The 21,243-nt window shown below is 37.2% G+C and overlaps 1 protein-coding gene across 2 annotated transcripts; it reads left to right on the top strand.

Moving 5' to 3' along the window:
* The first annotated feature begins 157 nt into the window (after positions 1-157).
* On the top strand, positions 158-12,293 carry smyd5 (SMYD family member 5). Of its 2 annotated transcripts, none has more exons than XR_013205842.1 (13): positions 158-289; positions 586-694; positions 1,826-1,965; positions 3,755-3,876; positions 4,352-4,421; positions 4,532-4,636; positions 4,966-5,028; positions 6,428-6,498; positions 6,599-6,705; positions 6,970-7,026; positions 7,204-7,298; positions 7,391-7,510; positions 8,511-8,581. XR_013205842.1 is itself a non-coding variant. In XM_077235888.1 (13 exons), exons 1-13 carry the CDS (start codon positions 197-199, stop codon positions 10,600-10,602), a joined length of 1,242 nt encoding a protein of 413 aa, XP_077092003.1. In that variant the 5' UTR covers positions 158-196; the 3' UTR covers positions 10,603-12,293. The 2 variants fall into 2 exon arrangements, 1 of the variants encoding a protein (XP_077092003.1); XM_077235888.1 differs by lacking the exon at positions 7,391-7,510 and adding an exon at positions 10,464-12,293.
* Positions 12,294-21,243: the final 8,950 nt, after the last annotated feature.

Raw genomic sequence — 21,243 nt, forward strand, 5'->3', positions numbered from 1 at the left:
TTATCAAGAAGCACCAGAACATACTTCCTCCTTTAAGCGTAGCATTTATGTTTATAACAGGCAGGAGCGATATTGTCTTCCAGAATAAATCTATCTATGCAGTCTATCTATCTAGTGTTGACAGTGAATGGGGATGTATCACATGCAAACTATTGGTCAACCCGAGGGGTCAGAGGTTGATATGTAAAGATCCAACATGGCGGCCCCCGTAGATGACATGTTTTCTCGCTGCGTGGATCCTGCCAAAGCTAGTAACTGCGTGGAGGTCCGATTTATCGATAATGTCAAGGTATGCAACAGTAGTGCCATGATAGAGATGCCTCTTCATTTAATAATACAGTTCAGTCATGTATTCTTAAGAGGTTTAGCTTTGATTATGATGCTCGCACACCTCCCACGTCAGCCGGTTTATTATGCCAGAACCTGCAACAAACCCGAAATATGCAAACTGTGACAAATAATCATATTCACGTTCTCTTAAGTTGGGACGTATATGTGGACATGCACTTTTAAATGGGTTGCTCCCATCTCATGTTCCAGACAGCAGCAGTTAAAGATGTGTATTTTGTTATTATATTTCTACAGGGCAAAGGATTATTCGCCAAAAGATCGTTCAAAAAGGGTGACACTATTTTCATTGAGCAGCCACTAGTTTCATCTCAGTTCTTGTGGAATGCCTTGTACAAATACAGAGGTGAGTGCCTTATAATTATCCCGATTATCCCATATGTTGATGATGAATGACCTCATCAATCTATTATTCAGCTTTGTGGATATAACTAAGGATATAAAGGGGTTGGACAATGACACTGTAACACCTCGTTTTAGACCACAATAATGTAATACTATGGTGTAGGTCCTCCTTTTGCCCCCAGTACAGCATCAGTTCATCTTGGGAATGACCGATACAAATCCTTTACAGTGGTCGGATGGATTTTGAGCCCTTCCTCTTCCAGAACAGGGGTCAGGTCACTATGAGATGCTGGTGGAGGAAAATGTTTTCTGACTTGCTCCTCGAAAACACCCCAAAGTTGCTCAAACATATTTAGACTTGTGACTGTCCAGGCCATGAGAGATGTTCAACTTCACTTTCATGTTCATCAAACCACTCTGTCACTAGTCATGCCGTGTGTATTGATGCATTATCATGCTGATACACGGCACCCCAAGATTTCCTCTGTTGGCACCATTGAAATCGATATTTGGCATTAGTACGAATGACCAAATGTTTGGCTATACCAGCCAGACTATGAATATTGACTCTGTTGAGCTCCCGATGAACAGTTTTGGTGGAAAGAGGAGAGTCAAGATGCGCATTTAATTCATCAGTGATTTGGAAAACTTTAGTCTTTTTTGGATACGATACGGTTCAATACCCGGACATCCCTTCCAGACAGCTTCCTCTTGCGTCGGCAGTTACTCTTGTTGGATTTGGTTTGTCCTGCGTGGTGGCAAGCCGTCATTACCCTGAATACCATAGCTCTCCATACACCACAAAGACTTGCTGTCCTGGTCACATATGAGCCAGAGAGACACGCAACAAAAATCTGTCCTCTTTTGAACTCCGTCTCCCATTATGTTGTGTGAATTGCTATATTTTATGTACAGCTGTGCCTGTGCTATTGCTCTGCTATTTCAACCTTCATACATTGCTCTTACTGATGTAATATAAAATCAGTGATGATTGGCCAACAGGCTGCGCATATCCTACAGCAATATATTGACCAATGTTTCAGTTTCTTTGTCCAACCTCTGTATTTGTAACTATTTGCTTGGTTGTTCATGTGTCCATGTACCTGGCGTGTTTTCTTCTTCCCGTGTTCAGCGTGCGAGTACTGTCTGCGTGCTCTGGAGACAGCGGAGGAGAATGCCAGGAGGTTGAGTGGTCTGCCAGCTCTGAGTCTGCCTCACCCTGAGCTGTGTAAGGTGCGACCTGACCGACACCAGGCCTGCCCACAGTGTCAGGTACACTTGATGTTAATATGTCATCTGTAGTGTTTGACCCAGGTCTTCATAATCTGGTTAATAATCCGCAATAAGATGATTACATTTCGCTTCATATTTTTCATTCTTAATAACGAACAGACTATGTGATATTATTAACCCTGTAAAGCCTGACGTGTGAAATAATTCAATTTAATTGAATCTTTAGATCAAAAAGTCTGCAAATGTGTTTTACGTTTTCTATTGAATTTTATACATCAGGCTTTTATGGCTCATGTAGTATGATATAGGAGAATATTGTGCGTATATGAGGATACATGGTTTTATTCAGAGGCCCATACTGAGTAAAAAATATGCAATTTGGTGCAGTTGCTGATATTCATATGGCAAGAAAATAATACGTTCTGAAAGCTTGTAATGTAAATCAACGTGATGAGGTTTTTATAACACTAGACTAGACTACTTACAAAAAAATGCCTATAAATATCAGTTGTCACGCTACAACTTCCAATAATATGTCTTTGTAAAATGGTATTTAAATGCTTTGTTTTATATGAAAGCTCTGTAGTTTTAATATGGGGGCAAAACATATAATAAATGAGTACAATGATCATTGAGAGATGCAGTGTTGGTTGTGATGCATTACTGTAATTTAATTACTCTTCCCTTAAAGTAAGGGAGCTCTCTTAATTTTTCTGTAATTTACCGTAATTACAGTTACTTTGGATGTAATTGCATTAAATACTGTATTGATTATTGAACAATTCTAAAACAATAGTGGATTTAACATCAAAATGTAATGTCTAATATTAAAATTAATGTTAAAGATAACGGTCTCCCTTTAAATACTTTGACCCGTTCAATAATAATTTATGCAAATTTATATTATTTATTTGAAAGAATTAAAAGAGCAGTTTCATGTCCTGGCATTGCTCAACTGGTGAAGGTTGATATGGGATTCAGAAAGTGATTAGTATAAGTAATCCAATACTTCTTAGAGAGAGTAATTAGTACAGTAATCTAATTACACTGTTGAAGATGTCATTAGTAGCTAAGAATTAATTAAGTTTTAGAGCATCTCAAAAGTCTAATTTATCATATTTGATACTCACAATTTAACATGATTCTTTGAAAAAAAGAGTGTGTTTGAATGGATAATCAAGTAAACCTATGTTTCTTCATTCCGGTAAATGTTCATCTTGAAATATTACTAACAATATAGCTTTATGCAGTAAAAAATCAGTAAAGATTTCACAGTAAAAAGACACGTTTGCCACAACCTGAATATGGACTTTTTTACAATTACACTTAAAGGGCTTTTACTTGCTAATAAAAAGTATAAACTATTAGTCTTATAGATTGTGTACAACAGTTTTTGATCGTAATGGTAATTTAGAGGCCTTGTCATGTCATGCATCAAATATGATACTGTCGGCTTTATAGGGTTAAAACCTTTAGCTTTAGATGAAAGACTTTGATGGCTGATGAGATGTCTCTTCACAAGTTATTATTGACCAATTATTGAGACAGATTTTATTGGCTGTTTTTTATTAAACATTAGGGAGCACAAGGACATTTTTAAGCCATGATGACCTGCAACATATGTACTTTGTGCTTTCAAAGTATGTTTTTTTTTCCCCATTGGAAATTTTTGAGTAAATTGGAAGTGCTTGAGTAAAGTACAAAATCCCTCAAAGAACTATTTAGCAATTAAACACAAGTACTTTAAACAGATCCTACCAATGTGTTTTATAAAGCAGTGTTTGTTGGTGACTCATCCCTGAATGATCTTCATATGCGTTCCCTTCAGGTGATGTACTGCGGTACTGAGTGCCGACAGGCTGCATGGGAGCAATACCACAAGGTCCTGTGTCTTGGCCCTTCACATGATGATCCGGATCACCCAGTCAACAAGCTGCAGGACGCATGGAAGTAAATACTCACTCATAAAGACCTTATGTAGCCCTGTCTCCTTTCAGCGGTGCGTTCGTTGTGTTCCGGTTTGTATTTCCACAACATGAAGATCTTACTTCGGTCTACTGACATTCATAAGATCGGTCTACTGACATTTGTTAAGACATCCGCTTTAAACATCACAATGCTCATGATAACTTAGCTCTACAATAAGTAAATCCACTTCCCAGCTAATTACTCTTCGACAGTGATGCCATAGAAATATACAGAGCGACCACAAAATGGAAGTTCAAACACAAGATTTAAAAGATGGCTGCACGCTTGTTTCTCTGGCGCATACTGAAAGTATTATGCAGAACATTAGAGTCCTTGCTTTGTCAGTAATTGATTGCTTTTGGTTTGAAGGATGTTGGTGCATAGGCATACTTTAGCATTCTAACCTTGAAATATATGACTCTGCTCTTGCGTTAAATTGTTTTTCCATATTTTCCAGGAGCGTGCACTACCCTCCTGAAACCTCCAGTATCATGATCATGGCAAGGATGGTGGCCACCATCAAGCAGGTTATTATTTTCTATTTATTGGTCTGAATAAAGTGTCTAAGAGGATTGTTTGCCTAAATTAAATGTTAGTAAGTATGAAATAAGAAAAACTGCTTTTGTTGCTGTTTCAGGCTCAAGATAAAGGACGCTGGCAGAGGTTGTTCAATCATTTTTGTAGTCGTACAGCAAATGAAGAGGAGGAAATAGTTCATAAATTGTTGGGTGAGAAGTTTCAGGTAAATAGAAAGCCCATAATCTTTTGTACATTATTAAAGCATCACATGCTTCACTCTGCATCATCAGGTTTGCCTATTCAGAAGTTTGAGTTTTTAGTTGCACTTTATTTTAAGGTGATGTAGTTACATTGTACTTACTCAAATAAGTGCAGAGTAATATTAATTAACTACATGTACTTACTATAGAGTTACGGTTTGGGTTAGGATTTGGTTTAGCGTTGGTTACTTGTAATTATGCATCATTACTATAATTACTATAGTAAGTACATCTTAAAATAAAGTGTTACCAGTAAAAATGTCCCAAAATACAGTGTTGTTCCTTTTATTAGGGACAGCTGGTCTTGCTGCGTAATTTGTTTTCCACAGCACTGTACGAAGATCGCCTCAGTCAGGTCAGCCATCATCTCTCTCTGTCTGTCTGTTATATCTGTAATTTAATAAAAAGCTAAAGGGTCATACAAAAATTAAACTCATGCATAAATCAACATTTACTAGTACATTTGTGGGGTTGAGACCAAGACAAGACCAAGACCACCAGCACTCCTCAAATTCATCTAAATGATCCGTATCTACTGTCTGAGAAATATCTTATATTTAATCAATAAATACAATAAGAATAATAAGAACCTATATAGCTGTTTTCAATGAAATCACTAACAATAAAATTCATCTTTGTGTTTCAGAGGTTGCACAGAAGTTGCATCTGAATTGGTACAATTACACCTGCATAAATAATTTTCAGATTAATTTAACATTAAAACTTTAACAGTATTTGAAGGAATCATTTATTCAACTGATTTGACCAAAGCTGCTGATTAATTTGATAACGAAACACGTTGCCGAATTAGAAAAACTTGTCTAAAAATAGTCACTTGATATTAACTCATTTTTTTATTGAATGTTTGTATAAAATCAATATCACATTTGCAATCGTGCTCATATTCATGAAATTCCTCTTGTGATATTGCTTAATTATATCCTGTATAATTTCTTAGACAATCCTGCATTGATTTTGAACCCGGCAGTACAGTAACAAAAGACATCCAATTAGAAAGAAGTTATTGATTGCATTAAGCAGTACGTTTTACATCAAATCACATTAATGATGTTGACAAATGAATCCGACAATGCATTGGCAATTTCGTGATGTCCTCGCGGTTGTGGGATTGACCGATCTTGAGATAAAATCCTGAGTCTTTTTAGTCTGAGACCAAGACAAGATCGAGTACAAATGCGGTCGAGACGAGACCAAGACCGTCAAAAATGATCTTAAGACTGATCTCGAAACCAAGACTCTACCAGACATCATCAAATCAGCTTATCTTCATAAAATGGCACAGTTTTACTTAATTCATATGTGGTATGATCTGAAAGCAAAACAACTAAACTTAACATCAGTCAAACTTAATAAGAACTAGACCATGTATGAATGAATATTTATGAATTCATATTTGTCATTTTAACAGAACTTAGGGCTGGTGGTGCTTGAGACGTTGGTCATTCAATGTTTCTGTGAATCTGTTAAGATTATAATACTACTAATAACTGTACTACTACTAACAATAAACACTTGGGTTGCCCAGTATACCGGTACTACGAATCTCAAACACTGGCGAGTGAAATCTCAATACACAATTCTTAATTTATAAGCCAATGTCTAATGATTATGTAGTCGCCAAGCATATGCGAGTATCTGTGTGTCACTACTTCATTCCTGTTAAGAGTATAACAGACCCACTGAATTAAGAATAGGGCAGATGTTTGTAAAATTAACTTTGTTTGTGTATATAGTGGTTCTCTCCAGAAGGATTTCGCTCTCTGTTTTCGCTCGTCGGGACAAACGGTCAGGGAATTGGCACCAGGTAAACCACTCAATACAAACAATCAATATTTTACCCTAGAGAAGATGTATCCAGTGGAATAATGTCCCTCAAGCGATTCTGATCTGATGTGTGTCTGTAGTTCTCTGAGTCAGTGGGTTCATGCGTGCGATGCACTGGAGCTTCCCAGCCAGCAGAGGGAGCAACTGGATGCTTTTATAGACCAGTTGTACAAGGACATCGACAAAGGTCATTTTTCTCTTAGTCTCCCACCTGTTTCTAGTGCTTAGATCCTCACACACTTGCTCACACATTGATCTGTATACCTGCAAAGATTGAACCCTTCTCTGCTTTTGACATCTACTTCCTCAAGCACATCTGAGACAGATACACATTTTACCACTTAGATGGGCATCGATCTGTGTAAAATATTATTGTTTTGGGCAAAAGTGTGAAAAAAATCCAAAAGATAAACGGCTTTCATAGATCTTTTTTTTTTTTTTTCTGTTACAGAAACCGGTGATTTCCTCAACTGCGAAGGCTCTGGACTTTTCCTGCTGCAAAGCTCTTGTGAGAATTGTCTTTATTCATATTGGCATGTCTTTCAGTTTGCACAGCTGTGATAATTTCACATACAGTAGAAGTTGACTTTGAGTAGCAAAAATCAGGTCAGCTTAACAAACGAGGCCTGTCTTCTTGCTCTACTAAAAGAAGTGGAGATTTATTACCGTTTCCGTTGTTACACAGGTAATCACAGCTGCGTTCCCAATGCGGAGGCGTCTTTCCCCGACAACAACTTCCTCCTTCACCTCAGCGCCCTCAGTGACATCAGCCCAGGAGAGGTCAGAGGAGGATGTTGGATAATAGATGCTAAGCTGATGCTCGGAGGGAGGGTCGTAATATTCTAAAGCCTTGAGTGTTTCGTTGTCGGTAGGAATTACAGTCTAGACTCTGAAGATTGGAGTTTTGGCAGCTTGTCAGTTAGATTGAAAAGGCCTACATCTGCCTGCCTTCGCGCTGGAGAGGTAGAACTTCGCACAGATTTATTTCATAGGTTTGTTTATCTGAAACATATTAGCCAGTGGATGACAGGTCATCATGAATTTTTATAGCTTTTAGTGTTGAATTCACATTGTAGAGCTTTATGAATTTGTATAGGGTTACCTAAGATCAAATTTGTTTTACCTTTGTTTTCTGACACAGAGACCGTTTTTTCTTATCATGTTTTGCCTTATAGCCAAGCAGATTTGTGCACCAATCAGAATTGAGAATATGATATTGAGAATGCTCATTAAGTTCTTTAATTTGATTTGAAGTGAGGTAGTAAACAGGATGTGGATTTGCTAGGAAGTAGAATTAAGGGGGGGGGGGGGGGTGGGGGGGGGTTCTTGATTCTTTTTCTTCTTTTTTCTTTTGGGGAACACAAATGAAGATTAACTACCGTTATTCAACAAGGATTCATTAAATTGATCAAAAGTGACATTAAAGACATTTTATAATGTTACAAATGATTTCTATTTCAAACAAATTAAGTGACACTGAAAAAATTAAAGCAGCACACCTGTTTTCAACATTGATGATAAAAAATGTTTCTTGAGTAGCAAATCAGCATATTAGAATGATTTCTGAAGGATCATGTGACACTGAAGACTGGAGTAATTCAGCTTTGACATCACAGGAATAAATTACATTATATATTAAAATAGAAAACAGTTAACCTTTGAACCGGAGTGTATTTCCATACAATGACTGCGTATTGATGGTCTGTCAGTCTCCAAAACAGACAAAAGAGAAAAAATGAATTCTATGAATAATTATTTAAATTCTGGTCTGGTAGTGACCAAAATTAAAATTTTTTATAAAATGTAATTGTTTACTTACTTAAAAAAAAGCGGTTATATTTTCTATTGTCAATAAGTAACGCCACTGTGAAACATTATGAGAGAGAAACCATTCTTCTGTATACCATAACTACAGAAAAAACAAATAAATAAAACAAATAAGAGTTGCTGATTTGTTGATCATCTCATGAATTTCTCTCGTTCTTTCTATAGGAAATCTGTATCAGCTACCTTGACTGCTGCCAGAGAGACAGGAGTCGTCATAGCCGGCACAAGATCTTGAGGTAAACGAATGCAATCCCTTGTTTAAGCATTCTCTGCGAAACTGCCCAGCTGAGTCTACCTCCAGAGAGGATCAATGGCCTTGGTCTCTGGCATCAGCTCTCGGCCTGGATAACCACAGGGGCTGTTGGGCCCCTGCTCTCCTATTGATCATTTACCTGTCAATCGCAGCAGCTATACCGCCTGGATGACCAATGAGGGTTTGTTTAGAAATCCCACTTAATCTATATTCACCTTATTCCTGTGAAAAAAGCCTGACTTCACCTTGAAAAGAACTGCTGAACTTCTTGGCTGTGAAGTCAAGATTAGAGACGGACCCCCTTGGATCTGATGGATATTATTTATCTTCATTTATTATGGAATAAGGGTAGAATGAAAGCCCTAATGGGGTAGATCTTCAATGTTTTCTGGTGCATTGGAGTTAAGAAATATACATTGTCTAAACACTTGAGATTGAAATATATATATATATATATATATATACACACACACACATATACATATATATATAGTATATATATATATATATATATGTGTATATATATTTTATATATATAATATATATTTTCAGCATTCAAAACCTTTATATTGGAATTGATTGATTGGTTTGATTGGTTGCAAGACAAAAGTAAAGATTTTTAAAGAATTTTTACACGTTCATAAAAGCGCAAAAGAACAACCTTTAAAGCATCATCTAGACTTTTCTTTTTCATTCTTCGCTTAGGGGTTCACGAACGAAGTTCAAAATACCTTTTTAGCGGCATCTAACAAAAATCCCCATTCCGTCTACGCTAATAGTGGCGTTTACCCAAATTGACCAGCCGGAGGTAACTTTTCCGTAAGGTTCCTTTGACAAACTGTTTCAGAAGCAAACGAAATTCAGTTTGGCCTGATTTTGTTCGAAGTGTCACTCCAGTTCTTTCTCCATTTCGCTTGAAGTATATCGGGGCCTTTACTACTTACCTAGTTGTCTTCACACAAAAGTGTTGTATGACTTCAGAAGACTTTGAAAATATAAGAATTGTTATTCAGCTTTTATATTCCGTCAAACCACACACACAAAAAATAAAGTTAAGCTAAAAGGACTGCAACAGCCGGGTTCCGGAAGTAAAAACTTCATTAATTTTCTCCATAGGGAATTTTTTTTTTAACGGTAACTTAAACCTTTAAAGACAGCCTTTACTGTGAGCTACTAGGTTGTTAATCCATGGTATTTGCTTCTATTGAAGCCGTTTGCCCACATTTTGTTCGGTGTATTTTTAAAATAATCATGTTTAACAATGGAATTCCTGGTGAAAATAGTCTCCAGTTACGAATGTCATCATGGTTCCCTTAGAAGGGGAACTAGACACTCTCTATATATTTATATTATATACAGTATACAGTGATGTGAATAAGTTAGGACACCCATGCTAAAGTTGCCTAAAAAGAGGAATAAAAAATCATCTTTTGGAAATTGATCTTAATGCCTTAATTGGAAAAATGAGGAAAAATCAAACCTTTAAGGACACCAATTTTCTTTGTGAATGAATAATGTATCGTAAATAAATAAATGTTCTTCCTTAAAAATACAGGGTGCATAAGTCAGGACACCCCTATGTTAAATTCCCATAGAGACAGCTGATTTTATTTTAAAGGCCAGTTATTTCATGGATCCAGGATAATATGCATCCTGATAAAGTTCCCTTGGCCTTTGGAATTAAAATAGACCCACATCATCACATTCCCTTCACCACACCTAGAGATTGGCATGGGGCATTTTCCATAAGATCATCTCTCAATGCAAATCAAACCAGCTATTAGGCTAACTGAAATTACCATGACATTTCTCTTAATTTAGCCTTTTAAATGATAAATTACATAATTTTCCCCTCTCTTTTTCAGGGAGAATTATTTATTCATCTGTTCCTGTCAGAAATGCATGTCCCAGATGGATGATGTGGATATGACATCAGAGGATGAGGAGGAAGTGGAAGGCGAAACGGAGGGAGACGATGTGGAGGATGAAATGACAGATGTGTGATTTCACTCAGGTTTCTCGGCCCACCCAAACCACTTCACTTGTTTGTTTGTGGACCTATTCCATGTGTTCCTGAAACCCTCCACAGGGCATAATATCTACAGCAGTTGAGAAACCAACATCACACTCACAGTAGCAGTACAGCTGTTATAACCTGAATCAAAGCCTATGCAAAATATAAGTGCAGTATTTTTATCATGTCTTTTTTTTTGTGATGATTTGTACCATGCAATGTCTCATATAATGCAAGATTTATTATGTTTAATAAGTCACTGAAGACACTGGTTTCATATGCAGGATTTAAATTTGATTGGCTAAACTGATTAGATTTTTGTTTTTGAAATGTTTAAGACACAAGTAGACACACACACACACACACACACACACACACACACACACACACACACACACACACACACACACACACACAGACACACAGACACACAGACAGACAGAGACACAGACAGACAGACAGACAGACAGAGACACACAGACAGACAGACAGAGACACACAGACAGACAGACAGAGACACACACACACAGACAGACAGACAGAGACACACACACACACACACACACACACACACACACACACACACACACACACACACACACACACACACACACAGAGACACACACACACACAGAGACACACACACACACACACACACACACACACACACACACACACACACACACACACACACAGACACACAGACACACACACACACAGAGACACACACACACAGATACACACACACACAGAGACAGAGACACACAGAGACACACACACACAGAGACACACACACACAGACAGACAGACAGAGACACACACACACACACACACACACAGAGACACACACACACACAGAGACACACACACACACAGAGACACACACACACACACACACACACACACACACACACACACACACACACACAGACACACACACACACACACACACACACAGAGACACACACACACAGATACACACACACACAGAGACAGAGACACACAGATACACACACACACAGAGACAGAGACACACAGAGACACACACACACAGAGACACACACAAACTGTGACCACGCATGAAACATGATCAGTCTGTGCACTTATGGGTTATATTATATGATGACCATCCAAAACAACATGGATTTTCCATTTAATCACATCTGAGAGAAACTGTACAGTAATCAGATCAAGAGGAAGAAGTGACCAGCTTCATGTTATACTAAAATACTCATTACTTGGACCTTTTTTTCTCTTTCTTACAAATTATAATTTTTTTCTTTATAATCTTATGTAAAGATTAGCTCAACACCTTGAAATGGCTTTTCATTTTAGCTGACAATAGCTAGGTTGCGCTGGTGGAGAAAATATTAAACGGTTTATGGCCAAATAACTGTTTAACCATTGTTTTAGACAATTATTCTATATCTCTAAAGTAGACTTTCTGAAATCTTGCCAGTAGTATATGCATATGAGGTTTTGGCAATAATTACAGTAGTTATATGCAATAAGAAGCTCTCAGAAAGTGGGTGTCAGTGGTGTCCTCTACAATCTTTAAATGTATAAAGACACAATCCATAATGTCTTAAAACAGCTTTGCATAAATGTTCTTAATCCCCCAGTGAGCAAGCCTGAAGTGATTGTTGTAAAAAATAAATAAGATGTTTAGTGAAGGGAAAAACCTTGAGAGGATCCACTCATTTAGCATATTGTATGTACTTAGCATTGAGTGAACATGCACTACCGGTTCAAAGTTTGGAATAATTTTTCTTATGCTCACGAAGGCAGCATTTAGTAAACCAATATTTAAAATAACTTTTCTATTTGAATATATTTTAAAATGTAATTTATTCCTGTGATCAAAGCTGAATTTTCATCATCATTACTCCAGTCTTCAGTGTCACATGATCCATCAGAAATCATAATATGATGATTTAATGCTCAATAAACATTTATTATTATCAATGTGGAAACCGTGATACTCCTCCATTCAAAAGTTAGGGGTAGCTAAGTAATGTTACAGAAGATTTCTATTTCAAATACTTTTATTTAGAAATTTCTATTCATCAAAGAATCCTGAAAAAAAGTACAGTATTATCGTTTCCCTTATAATATTAGGCGGCAAAAACTTAATAAGATCCATTATTAATAATAGATGACCAATAATAATGGAGCAGCAAATCATCATATTAGAATGATTTCTGAAGGATCATGTAACATCGAAGACTGGAGTAATGATGCTGAAATCTAGCTTTTTAAATTGTAATAATATTTCAGCCATATTACTGTTTTACTCTATTTGGCAAATGCCTCGCACAGGAATTGAATGGGAAATATTGTGATGGGTTCGTTCCCATAAGAAAACTCAAGACTACAATCGAGGCGTTTGAGGGTTTCAGAAATGGCACTTAGCCTACTGATATAGAGAATAACTCCCATCGGAGTGATTTTGTACATTGCAGACCTTTTCATTCTCAAACAGCAACATTACACACTAAAGATATAACAGTAGTTAAATAGTGATGCAGGTAGTGTTCCTGCACAGTCTGGCTGATATAAGCTGTAGCTGGCAGTCCTGTGCTGATACCATAGAGGCTGATACATACTCTTTTTGAAATCCATCCTAAACGACTGGAGCAAAGAAGGCAGCGAGTGGCGTGTCTGGCTTACATAGGGTCTAGTTGGATGTAGTTTGTAGTCTTTGAGATCCGTCCTAAATGTCTGGGATGATGCAGGCAGCGGTCAGGGAAGTGTTCATCACTGTATGGCTTGTGTAGGCTGTAGTTTGCAGTTGTCGCTCAGCAACAGATGAGGTGGGAGTGGGATACGAAGCTGGACCGAATCAAACTCACATTCACGTCTGGCTCCGATCTGTTATCTAACGCCCACTTTTCTCGAACCAATCAATTCTTGATGGATAAAATCAAGCCTCTTGTTGAATATTCTGTTTCGCTTGGAAATACAGCACATTATGAAAGTCAAATGGGTTGCGAATGCCGCTTCATGTTGACTTTGAAGTAGCCGGTTTAAATTGTCTGCTAAAGTCTTGTTATGTGTGATTAGGTGAAATCAGGTAGTATTGGCATTGCCATCATCCAATCATTTCCTGCGGGCAATACACCTGCTGTCTGTCATTACAGTTGTATCAGTTCTGCAGCAGTCTTGAGCTCTTTGCTAATCTCACTGATGGCAGATCTGTAGTGAGGAAGTGCTGCCGTCCTAGTTGCCAAGCTGATGAATTTTGCCCCACAATTCTCTTTTTGATGTCGAGTGAGGACGATCTGCCATGTTTCAGAAAGTATGGAAATCCTGGCAATCCCATTATATACCTCTTTTCATAATCCTCCAGGTTTTAATACTCTCATCCTCTGTTTATGAAATTCATCTTGCAGCTCTCGCACTTGCTCTCTTCTCTTCACGGATGATGTTATTGACAATTCCTCATCAGACACATCTGCCAAAATAATTAAACACTTAGTGGTGCAGACACTAAATAAAGCATAAACGCGAATGTTCTCAAAGCAAAACTAAACATAATGACAGATTCTTCTTGCTTTGAAGATCGCAAATGAACTATTGCTGTGTTTTAATGGTGCATTTTTATTACTGTTGCTCATATCTGGTGTTAGGGATTGGAACAAATCTCTGTCTTTAAGTATTGCACTTCAGCAGGTAACTTGATGCATTTGTGTCACATGAATTATACAAATCAGGCAGCTTTTTGAGGAGAAGAGTGCTATTACATGTATGTATGAATTATGCATTCTGAATCATGATGTAAACCTGATGGACAATAAAATGGCTGAAAGAAAAAAGAAACTACATAATAAAAAACTACAAAAATAAACAAAATAATAAAGCATCTACATAGCATAGTGCTGAATACAATAACATGCGTAAGCCCTCAGAATACCCCAGCAATCATAAAGTAACCTTTCTACGTTTATGAACACCTTAGCATTCTCTTAGTAACAATTTCCTTTTTCTTTTTGGTTTCAATTTTATTGTATATCGGCGAATGACATGACATGCATGTTTTCGTGAAGTGCATTATTTCCTTTTAAAATAATTTGATAAATTATTGTATCAGTTTATTCAATAAATCATCATTAGTAAATTTTCACTACATTTAAATGAACTGTCCGAAAAAATAAAAAGACTAAGAAAAGTATTTAAAATCGAGTTTTAATTATAAGAAATTTAAAATAAAATACTATGGCATAATTTTATGTTTAAAACCTTTCATATAAACCTTTTTTTATAAATATCAGTAGTTTTAAAGCTGAGACAACTGAAAAACTGTTGTCTGGGAATTTGTATATCACAAATGACAGGGTGGCACAACTGCAAACATGAGTTTTTAATTATGAACAATGTTCAAAAATGTTCACGATTTTTTTGTTTGTTTCAGAGATCACGATTTTCCCACAATTCTGAACAGACAACTAAACAAAATAACATGTAATTAGAAGTTCTGACAAAATGTTAATTGCTCCAGTCTAAAATGTTTAAAAAAAACTTGGATTGAATGGATGATTCAATTACTCTCTCATAAATACTTCCATTGTTTCATTACTGGATGAATCAGCGTTTTTGAACAAATCTCTTGAATGAATAATTCAATGACAAATTAATTTTTTAACAGTGACATGTAACGATGTAATCTATACAATAATTATCTGAAGCATTACGTTAATTTTTAATCGTTGTCATTTTGGAATGAGATTGCGCATATGTTTTAATCGGGATCGCGATATTTTAGCGATTAATCGTGCAGCTCTATTAACTACTATGTACTCACATAAAAAAAAAAATTGTTAAGTATATAATGCACTTATATAACAATTGTGCTGCTAATGAGGTTCATGTCAAAATAAGAGCATTGTATCAAACGATTAATTTAAATGTTAGTACATGGTAGTTATAGACACTTATAAAGTGTTTTATAAAGACACAATATAAAGTGGGACTGAGAACGACGTGAGGACGACATGAAGCGCATTAAAAATGATCCGGCTGCAAGAGAAGCATATCTGGCAAAAAGCTAAGAGAGGTGATGAATCTTGTTTAGTAGTTATTATGTAGTTGTTCCATTTTTGCTATGCATTTGATGTTTTGATGAATGCATTTTTGATATTTGAATTTAAAATTCTAAGCTGACTTGCATATGATTCTTTTGTGTATCAATATACAACATAACTTTGTTGTTATTCAGGTCACAATCGATTACATTGACCATTCCATTCCAGGTCCTACATTATGATTGTGATGTCATGTGATTTAAAGGACAATTCCGGCCCAAAATGAACCTAGGGCTAAATAACACATGGGTACCCAGTCGACCGTTCTCTGGGATGCGTTTTCATGATAATCGAATGTACCCAGTTTTAACGTTAGTTTTAGTTTAACCACAGATTAGCTTATAACGCTAGTGTATGGGGCATCGAATAAGTAAAAATAAAAATCGCTAGGTTATACCACTAATAAGGCTCAAATTAGCCCCACACTAACACGGTAGCATAATTAGGTTGTCTACCTGCAAACCGAAGCATTGAGAACTTTGTAAATGTACAGACAGTTTAATAAGAAGATGCTTTATAAAGACAGTACACGTCATGTATATAGGCGGAGCCATCTTTGGAAAACAGTCTCGACCAGTCGAACCACGAACGCAGTGCTACGAGCTGAACTGTGACTATCGACCAGTACGTAGCACAGCGTTTGTGGTTTGACTGGTCGAGACTGACATTCGATTATCATGAAAACGCATCCCAGAGAACGTTCGACTCGGTAGGCTACCCATGTGTTATTTAGCCCTAGGTTCATTTTTGGCCGGAATTGTCCTTTAATCTGTTATACTTTAATCTGTTATACTTACAATTCTAGACATAACAGATTAGCAGACATCTAACAACATGCAAAACAATCATAGCATTCATTTCATTTTGTACTAAAAACACCCTGAACACGTTTGCAAATGGTGATGGTGTGTTTTGTGCTGGCGTTAGTTTACCACAAAAATCTAGTTCTAATATTGTGATATCAAATACATCTCTCTTACTAGGCCAGTGATTATTTTTGTACACAACATTTCTCGCCCCCTTTTACATTAATAGGTTTACTTTCTGTTTCCTTTTAATTAGCAATTAATCTCTATTTGGGAAGATGTGAGCCAGATCGAGCTAATATGACAAAAAGTTTGTTTTCGAAGCTCTTGAAAACCCGTTGCGTCTGCAAACAATCTCTGTTTGTGTGTCTGTTGTGTCTGAACCCGTATCTGCCTCTGCTCCTCTGGATGTTGTTTTATTGAATGAGGCTGTAATACAAGTTGGACATCCTGTGAGGATGAAAGGGAGGGGAATTACAGGGCAGAAGGGAAGGACACCTGGGGTTGTGCCTGTGAGGAATAACCACTGGATGCAGCTGGCTGCACAAAGCCAGCTGGGTCCTGACAGCTCAGGCCAGCAATAGTCTACTTTGAAATATTCGTGCAGAATGGCCCACTGTGAGAAATGCCACACAACAAGCCGAGTTCCTTCATCACAGAGTAGGACGGGTCAGAGAGCGTACCCCTGGAGGGAAAGGGCTTATGTCGATGGTGAGGAGGAGGGGGGCAACTCTCAAATGAAAGACAATTATGACTACAGAGAGAAAGAAGTCTTTATTCGGACGAACCCCAGGCCAGAAGGACCGAATTTACATTTTGAAAAGTGATTTGAAAGAAGTGATGCATTTCAAACTCAAGGAGAGTGGCTGAAATAGCAGTTGTGTGTTGAAAACGAACGGATCGAATCTTTCGGTATTTACGACAGACCCAGGCCAGGGAATGCAAAGCCCGTAACTAATGAATATACATCGTTTACACTTCAAGATAATGCTAATGAGTGCTCCCTTTTTAGTGCGTAATTAACTTGCATGCAGCATGCTCTTATTTGCACACATTTGTCACACTTCAGTGCATTAACACAAATCCGTGTGCTCATATTTCCTTGAACAACAACAACAACGAAAAAATATGCAGAACTTTGTCTTTTATCAGCAGTGTCATAAATAGCGCCTGCTGCTCATGGGAAACTTGTAAAGGAGTAAGAATTGTGTGGGTGCCATGAGTTTTTGCATCTTTTAAGTCTAGTGGTACGTGGCATTTCGAAAGCTGTTTGTTTCTTTTAATTTCGAAAATCTTGCAGTTCTAATAGTGTTTGCAGAACTTGAGTAAGGAATGCTGAGATTGCGCCTTGTTCTCAAACTGGCGCATGAATACAAAGGATATTGAATGGAAATTGTATTTCAAGTACGATATTTTAAAACATTTATTAATATATTCCAGGTATTTAAAATATATTCAAGGAAGTTAAGCAATCACAATGCAGAATACAATATACAAATTTATTTTTTGTAGAGTTTGCGGCATTTTTTTATTTATTTTTGCTGAGCATTTTATCTAGGGCTGTTTCAAAGTTGTGAATTTAATTTATGTGCCAAATTGGAATATCGAATAAAGCAATGTTATCATCCAGTGAGCCGAAGGGAACAAAATCAAAATCGTCACTTCCTGATAAACTGGTGATAAATATCACTAAGAAAAATGGAAGTTGCTGCAGTAGGAGAAGCCACTGTATAGAATAATTTTGTATGTAATAAATGACTTGCGTCTCAGAGAGCGCAGAAGAAACGCAATGAAGTTATCTTGCTTTTAAAGGCAGATGGTGTTGTTTGGGAATGCAGTCGTATAAGAGAGTTCTGGCATTATCTTTATCCTGAACCACTTTGATGGTAGAACTTGGCACAGGCATTTTAGAACAACCAAAACTAATTATAAATAATTCACTAATTATAAATAATTCAAGTCATTGTTTTTGTTTAATCTCGAGGTGGAAATTTAGTTAAATATAAAATGTATGTTCCACACACAAAGCTATCATATGGCTTTAGATGCTTCAGTTTTAGTCTTTGAAATTTACTGTGTGTATATATTTGTTCCTTTGTTTCTTTTATATATAGAGAGTAGCATAAATAGTTTTAGGGGCCGTTTGCATGACACCGTTTTTAAATAAAATCGGAAAACTTTTTATGCGTTTTGGCCGTTCCTTTTTTGAAAACTGGTTTCAAAGTCCATGTTTTTGAAAACGATAGCATTATCGTCTCCGTGTAAACTACAAAAATGCGAATTTGTGAAAAAGGTGACGTCATGTGCATGTGGATTATGTGTTCAGTCTATAGGTGCGTAGTGTTTCTTTACGAAGTGACACCGTAAACTACTGGCCTGGCATGAACAATACAACATTTAGTCGTTTTTGTGGATCCGTGTGAACGGGAATCATTTTGACAATGCTGTCGCCTGTACGAGAAAAATGCAAGTACATTGTTTTAGTACATCGTTGTCGTGTAAACATAACCTTAGGTTTAAGATGAGACATCTGTGTCTTTAACCTCTATGTATCTTGCTACTTGGTGAGCTAAGCTTACTTGGCATTATTGTTGTTGGGTTTACATACGTACATGTTTATGCAGACGCTGCACAATGAAAAACGAATTAGCGAGCCTCTTTGCTTGGAACCGTTTCTCAAGTTGAAGTATGAAGCACATGGAAACCATCAGCAGTGAGCTGTCCAAATCTGTTAGCGCTGTGAAAGCCATGAGCGCCCAGGAGGGAGATTGTAAACCAGAGTGACTGACTGCTCCTGTCCCGTGGAGCTGATGGAAAGCTCATTTGCACAACTACCCAGACTCCGCTGACATAAACACCGAGACTAGTGCCACAGAATTGGGCCATGAATGTCTTGCGATTGAGACACTGTGTCACGTTCCTTCTGAATGGCTTAATTTTCTCAAAAGTTCAACAAACCATTCCTGAAATGTTCTTACAATGGTGGACATTCGTCATAAAAGTCCCAGCTGGGAGATCACGAGCTTTTTCACGGTTCACAGAAGGTACACAGCTTTTTTTACTGCGAAATGTTTTATTAATTCAAGCCAATTCAGACTCTAACTAATGGATATAGGCATCACACTGTTCTGTTTTCTTATTTACGTTTGAATAGAGACCCATGGAGGTTAGGAGGCGATTGTATTCCATTTGCAGTATTTTGGGACACAGCAAGGGTTTTGTTTTTTTTTAACACAGAAAATGGATTGCTGGCCTCCCTCTCATTCATTATTCTGTTCTCTCAACAGTGGCTGGAGACCTTTGGAATGTGTTGGCATTTGCGGAAGTTGTCCAACCCTATCCAATTTTGAATCGCAGACAATCAAAATAAAGCTGTGTTTTTCCGAAAGAACTGGAGTGTGCCCACACAGATGATTTCATCCGCACGGGCCGGGCCATAGCTGTCCCAATAAGACCCATGAAGTGTGAAAAGCCGGCTGGTCATTCAGTGAACTTATCTGGCTTTCTAATTCATTACAACAGGTTCCTTGTTAAATGAAACTAATCTTTTTTTTCCTGCTTGGCATTTTGAAGTTGGGTGATGCAAAAGGAGGAACACTGAACAATTACGTTTAACTGATTCTGGGAGTCTATTTAGTAGGTCGGCAAGATATTCCACAAAGATAAGATATAACTCCCTTCTTGTCCTCGGGCAATCATTTTACTGGGTTTTATGTTGCACAAAAGGTCATTCATGAAGCAATCTTTTCAGAAATGTTTGGCCCACCGCAAAATTAACATGGAGCTCCAAAGCGACAATCCTTTGATTCTACGTTTTTGACTTCCTGTTCAGAGGACATGAATGAACCAATGGAAATGGCATGACCAGTTCAGTAGATGTCACTCTTGACTGACGAACAATAAGCTTATGTTAGCAACTTAATACTCCCTTCATCTGAGGCTGACTACAAACCGCTGAAATATAATATAGATTTTTACATTTTCTGAAGAAAATTAGTGTTTTTTCACTATGCAAAACTCACGATCACGATGCTAAGGTGTTTTGAATGTTGCTAGATGGTTGTTTTACTGCAAGTCGGCAGTAGTTGTTCACCATCATTAATATTACTTGACTTTGTTGGTCTATATGGCAAATACAGGGTCATGTTTTTTTTTTTTTATCTGAACCTGTTTGGTCTCATTAAGGGAAATAGGCTCTTTGAAAAAAGGCAAGCGATTAAAGCCCACTCTGATAATGCCACAAAAGCAGTTTCTTTTTTTAAATGAATATCTTTGTATGCCGTGCTTAGTTTCCACTAATTAATTACTATTATCTGATGTGAGCTCACTTCAACGAAATGCGCTGACACTTTTCTATAAAGTCACCTTAATTAAGGATGCTTTTGTCCTGCTAACCGCAGAGCGCCCCCGATAAAGGACTATACATAAAAAAATGACTTAGAAGGTTTTAGATATTTTTAGAAGCTTTGGGGTTTTATTATTCATCAACCTAAAGGCACATTCATTAGCTGCCTTCCTCTGTAAAACATGTGTTACTCTGGTTAATGTTGGGTATTGATTGATGTCAGAGCCGTTTATGTTCAAAGCCATTGCTGTGTTCTTAAGAGTAGTTGCTGCAGTCAATAATGTGAATACTTGGACCTGATACTGATTACACGGTTAAGTTAGGACTTGTGTGATTTTTAAACTTTGACCATGTCGACTTTGGGTCAGGCAAAATTCAGTAAATAAGAACTTCCTTTCA

Source organism: Siphateles boraxobius, unplaced genomic scaffold (assembly GCF_051911475.1).
Source record: "Siphateles boraxobius isolate OS27281-9 unplaced genomic scaffold, OSU_SipBor_1 2, whole genome shotgun sequence".
NCBI classification, from domain to species: Eukaryota; Metazoa; Chordata; class Actinopteri; order Cypriniformes; family Leuciscidae; genus Siphateles; species Siphateles boraxobius.

Coding starts and splice junctions, on each gene's coding strand:
- smyd5 (XM_077235888.1), top strand. CDS start 197: ATGGCGGCCCCCGTAGATGACATGTTTTCTCGCTGCGTGGATCCTGCC. Junction 4,637..4,965: donor TGTTGGGTGAGAAGTTTCAG/GTAAATAGAAAG, acceptor TCCTTTTATTAG/GGACAGCTGGTCTTGCTGCG. Junction 7,027..7,203: donor TTTCCTGCTGCAAAGCTCTT/GTGAGAATTGTC, acceptor GTTGTTACACAG/GTAATCACAGCTGCGTTCCC.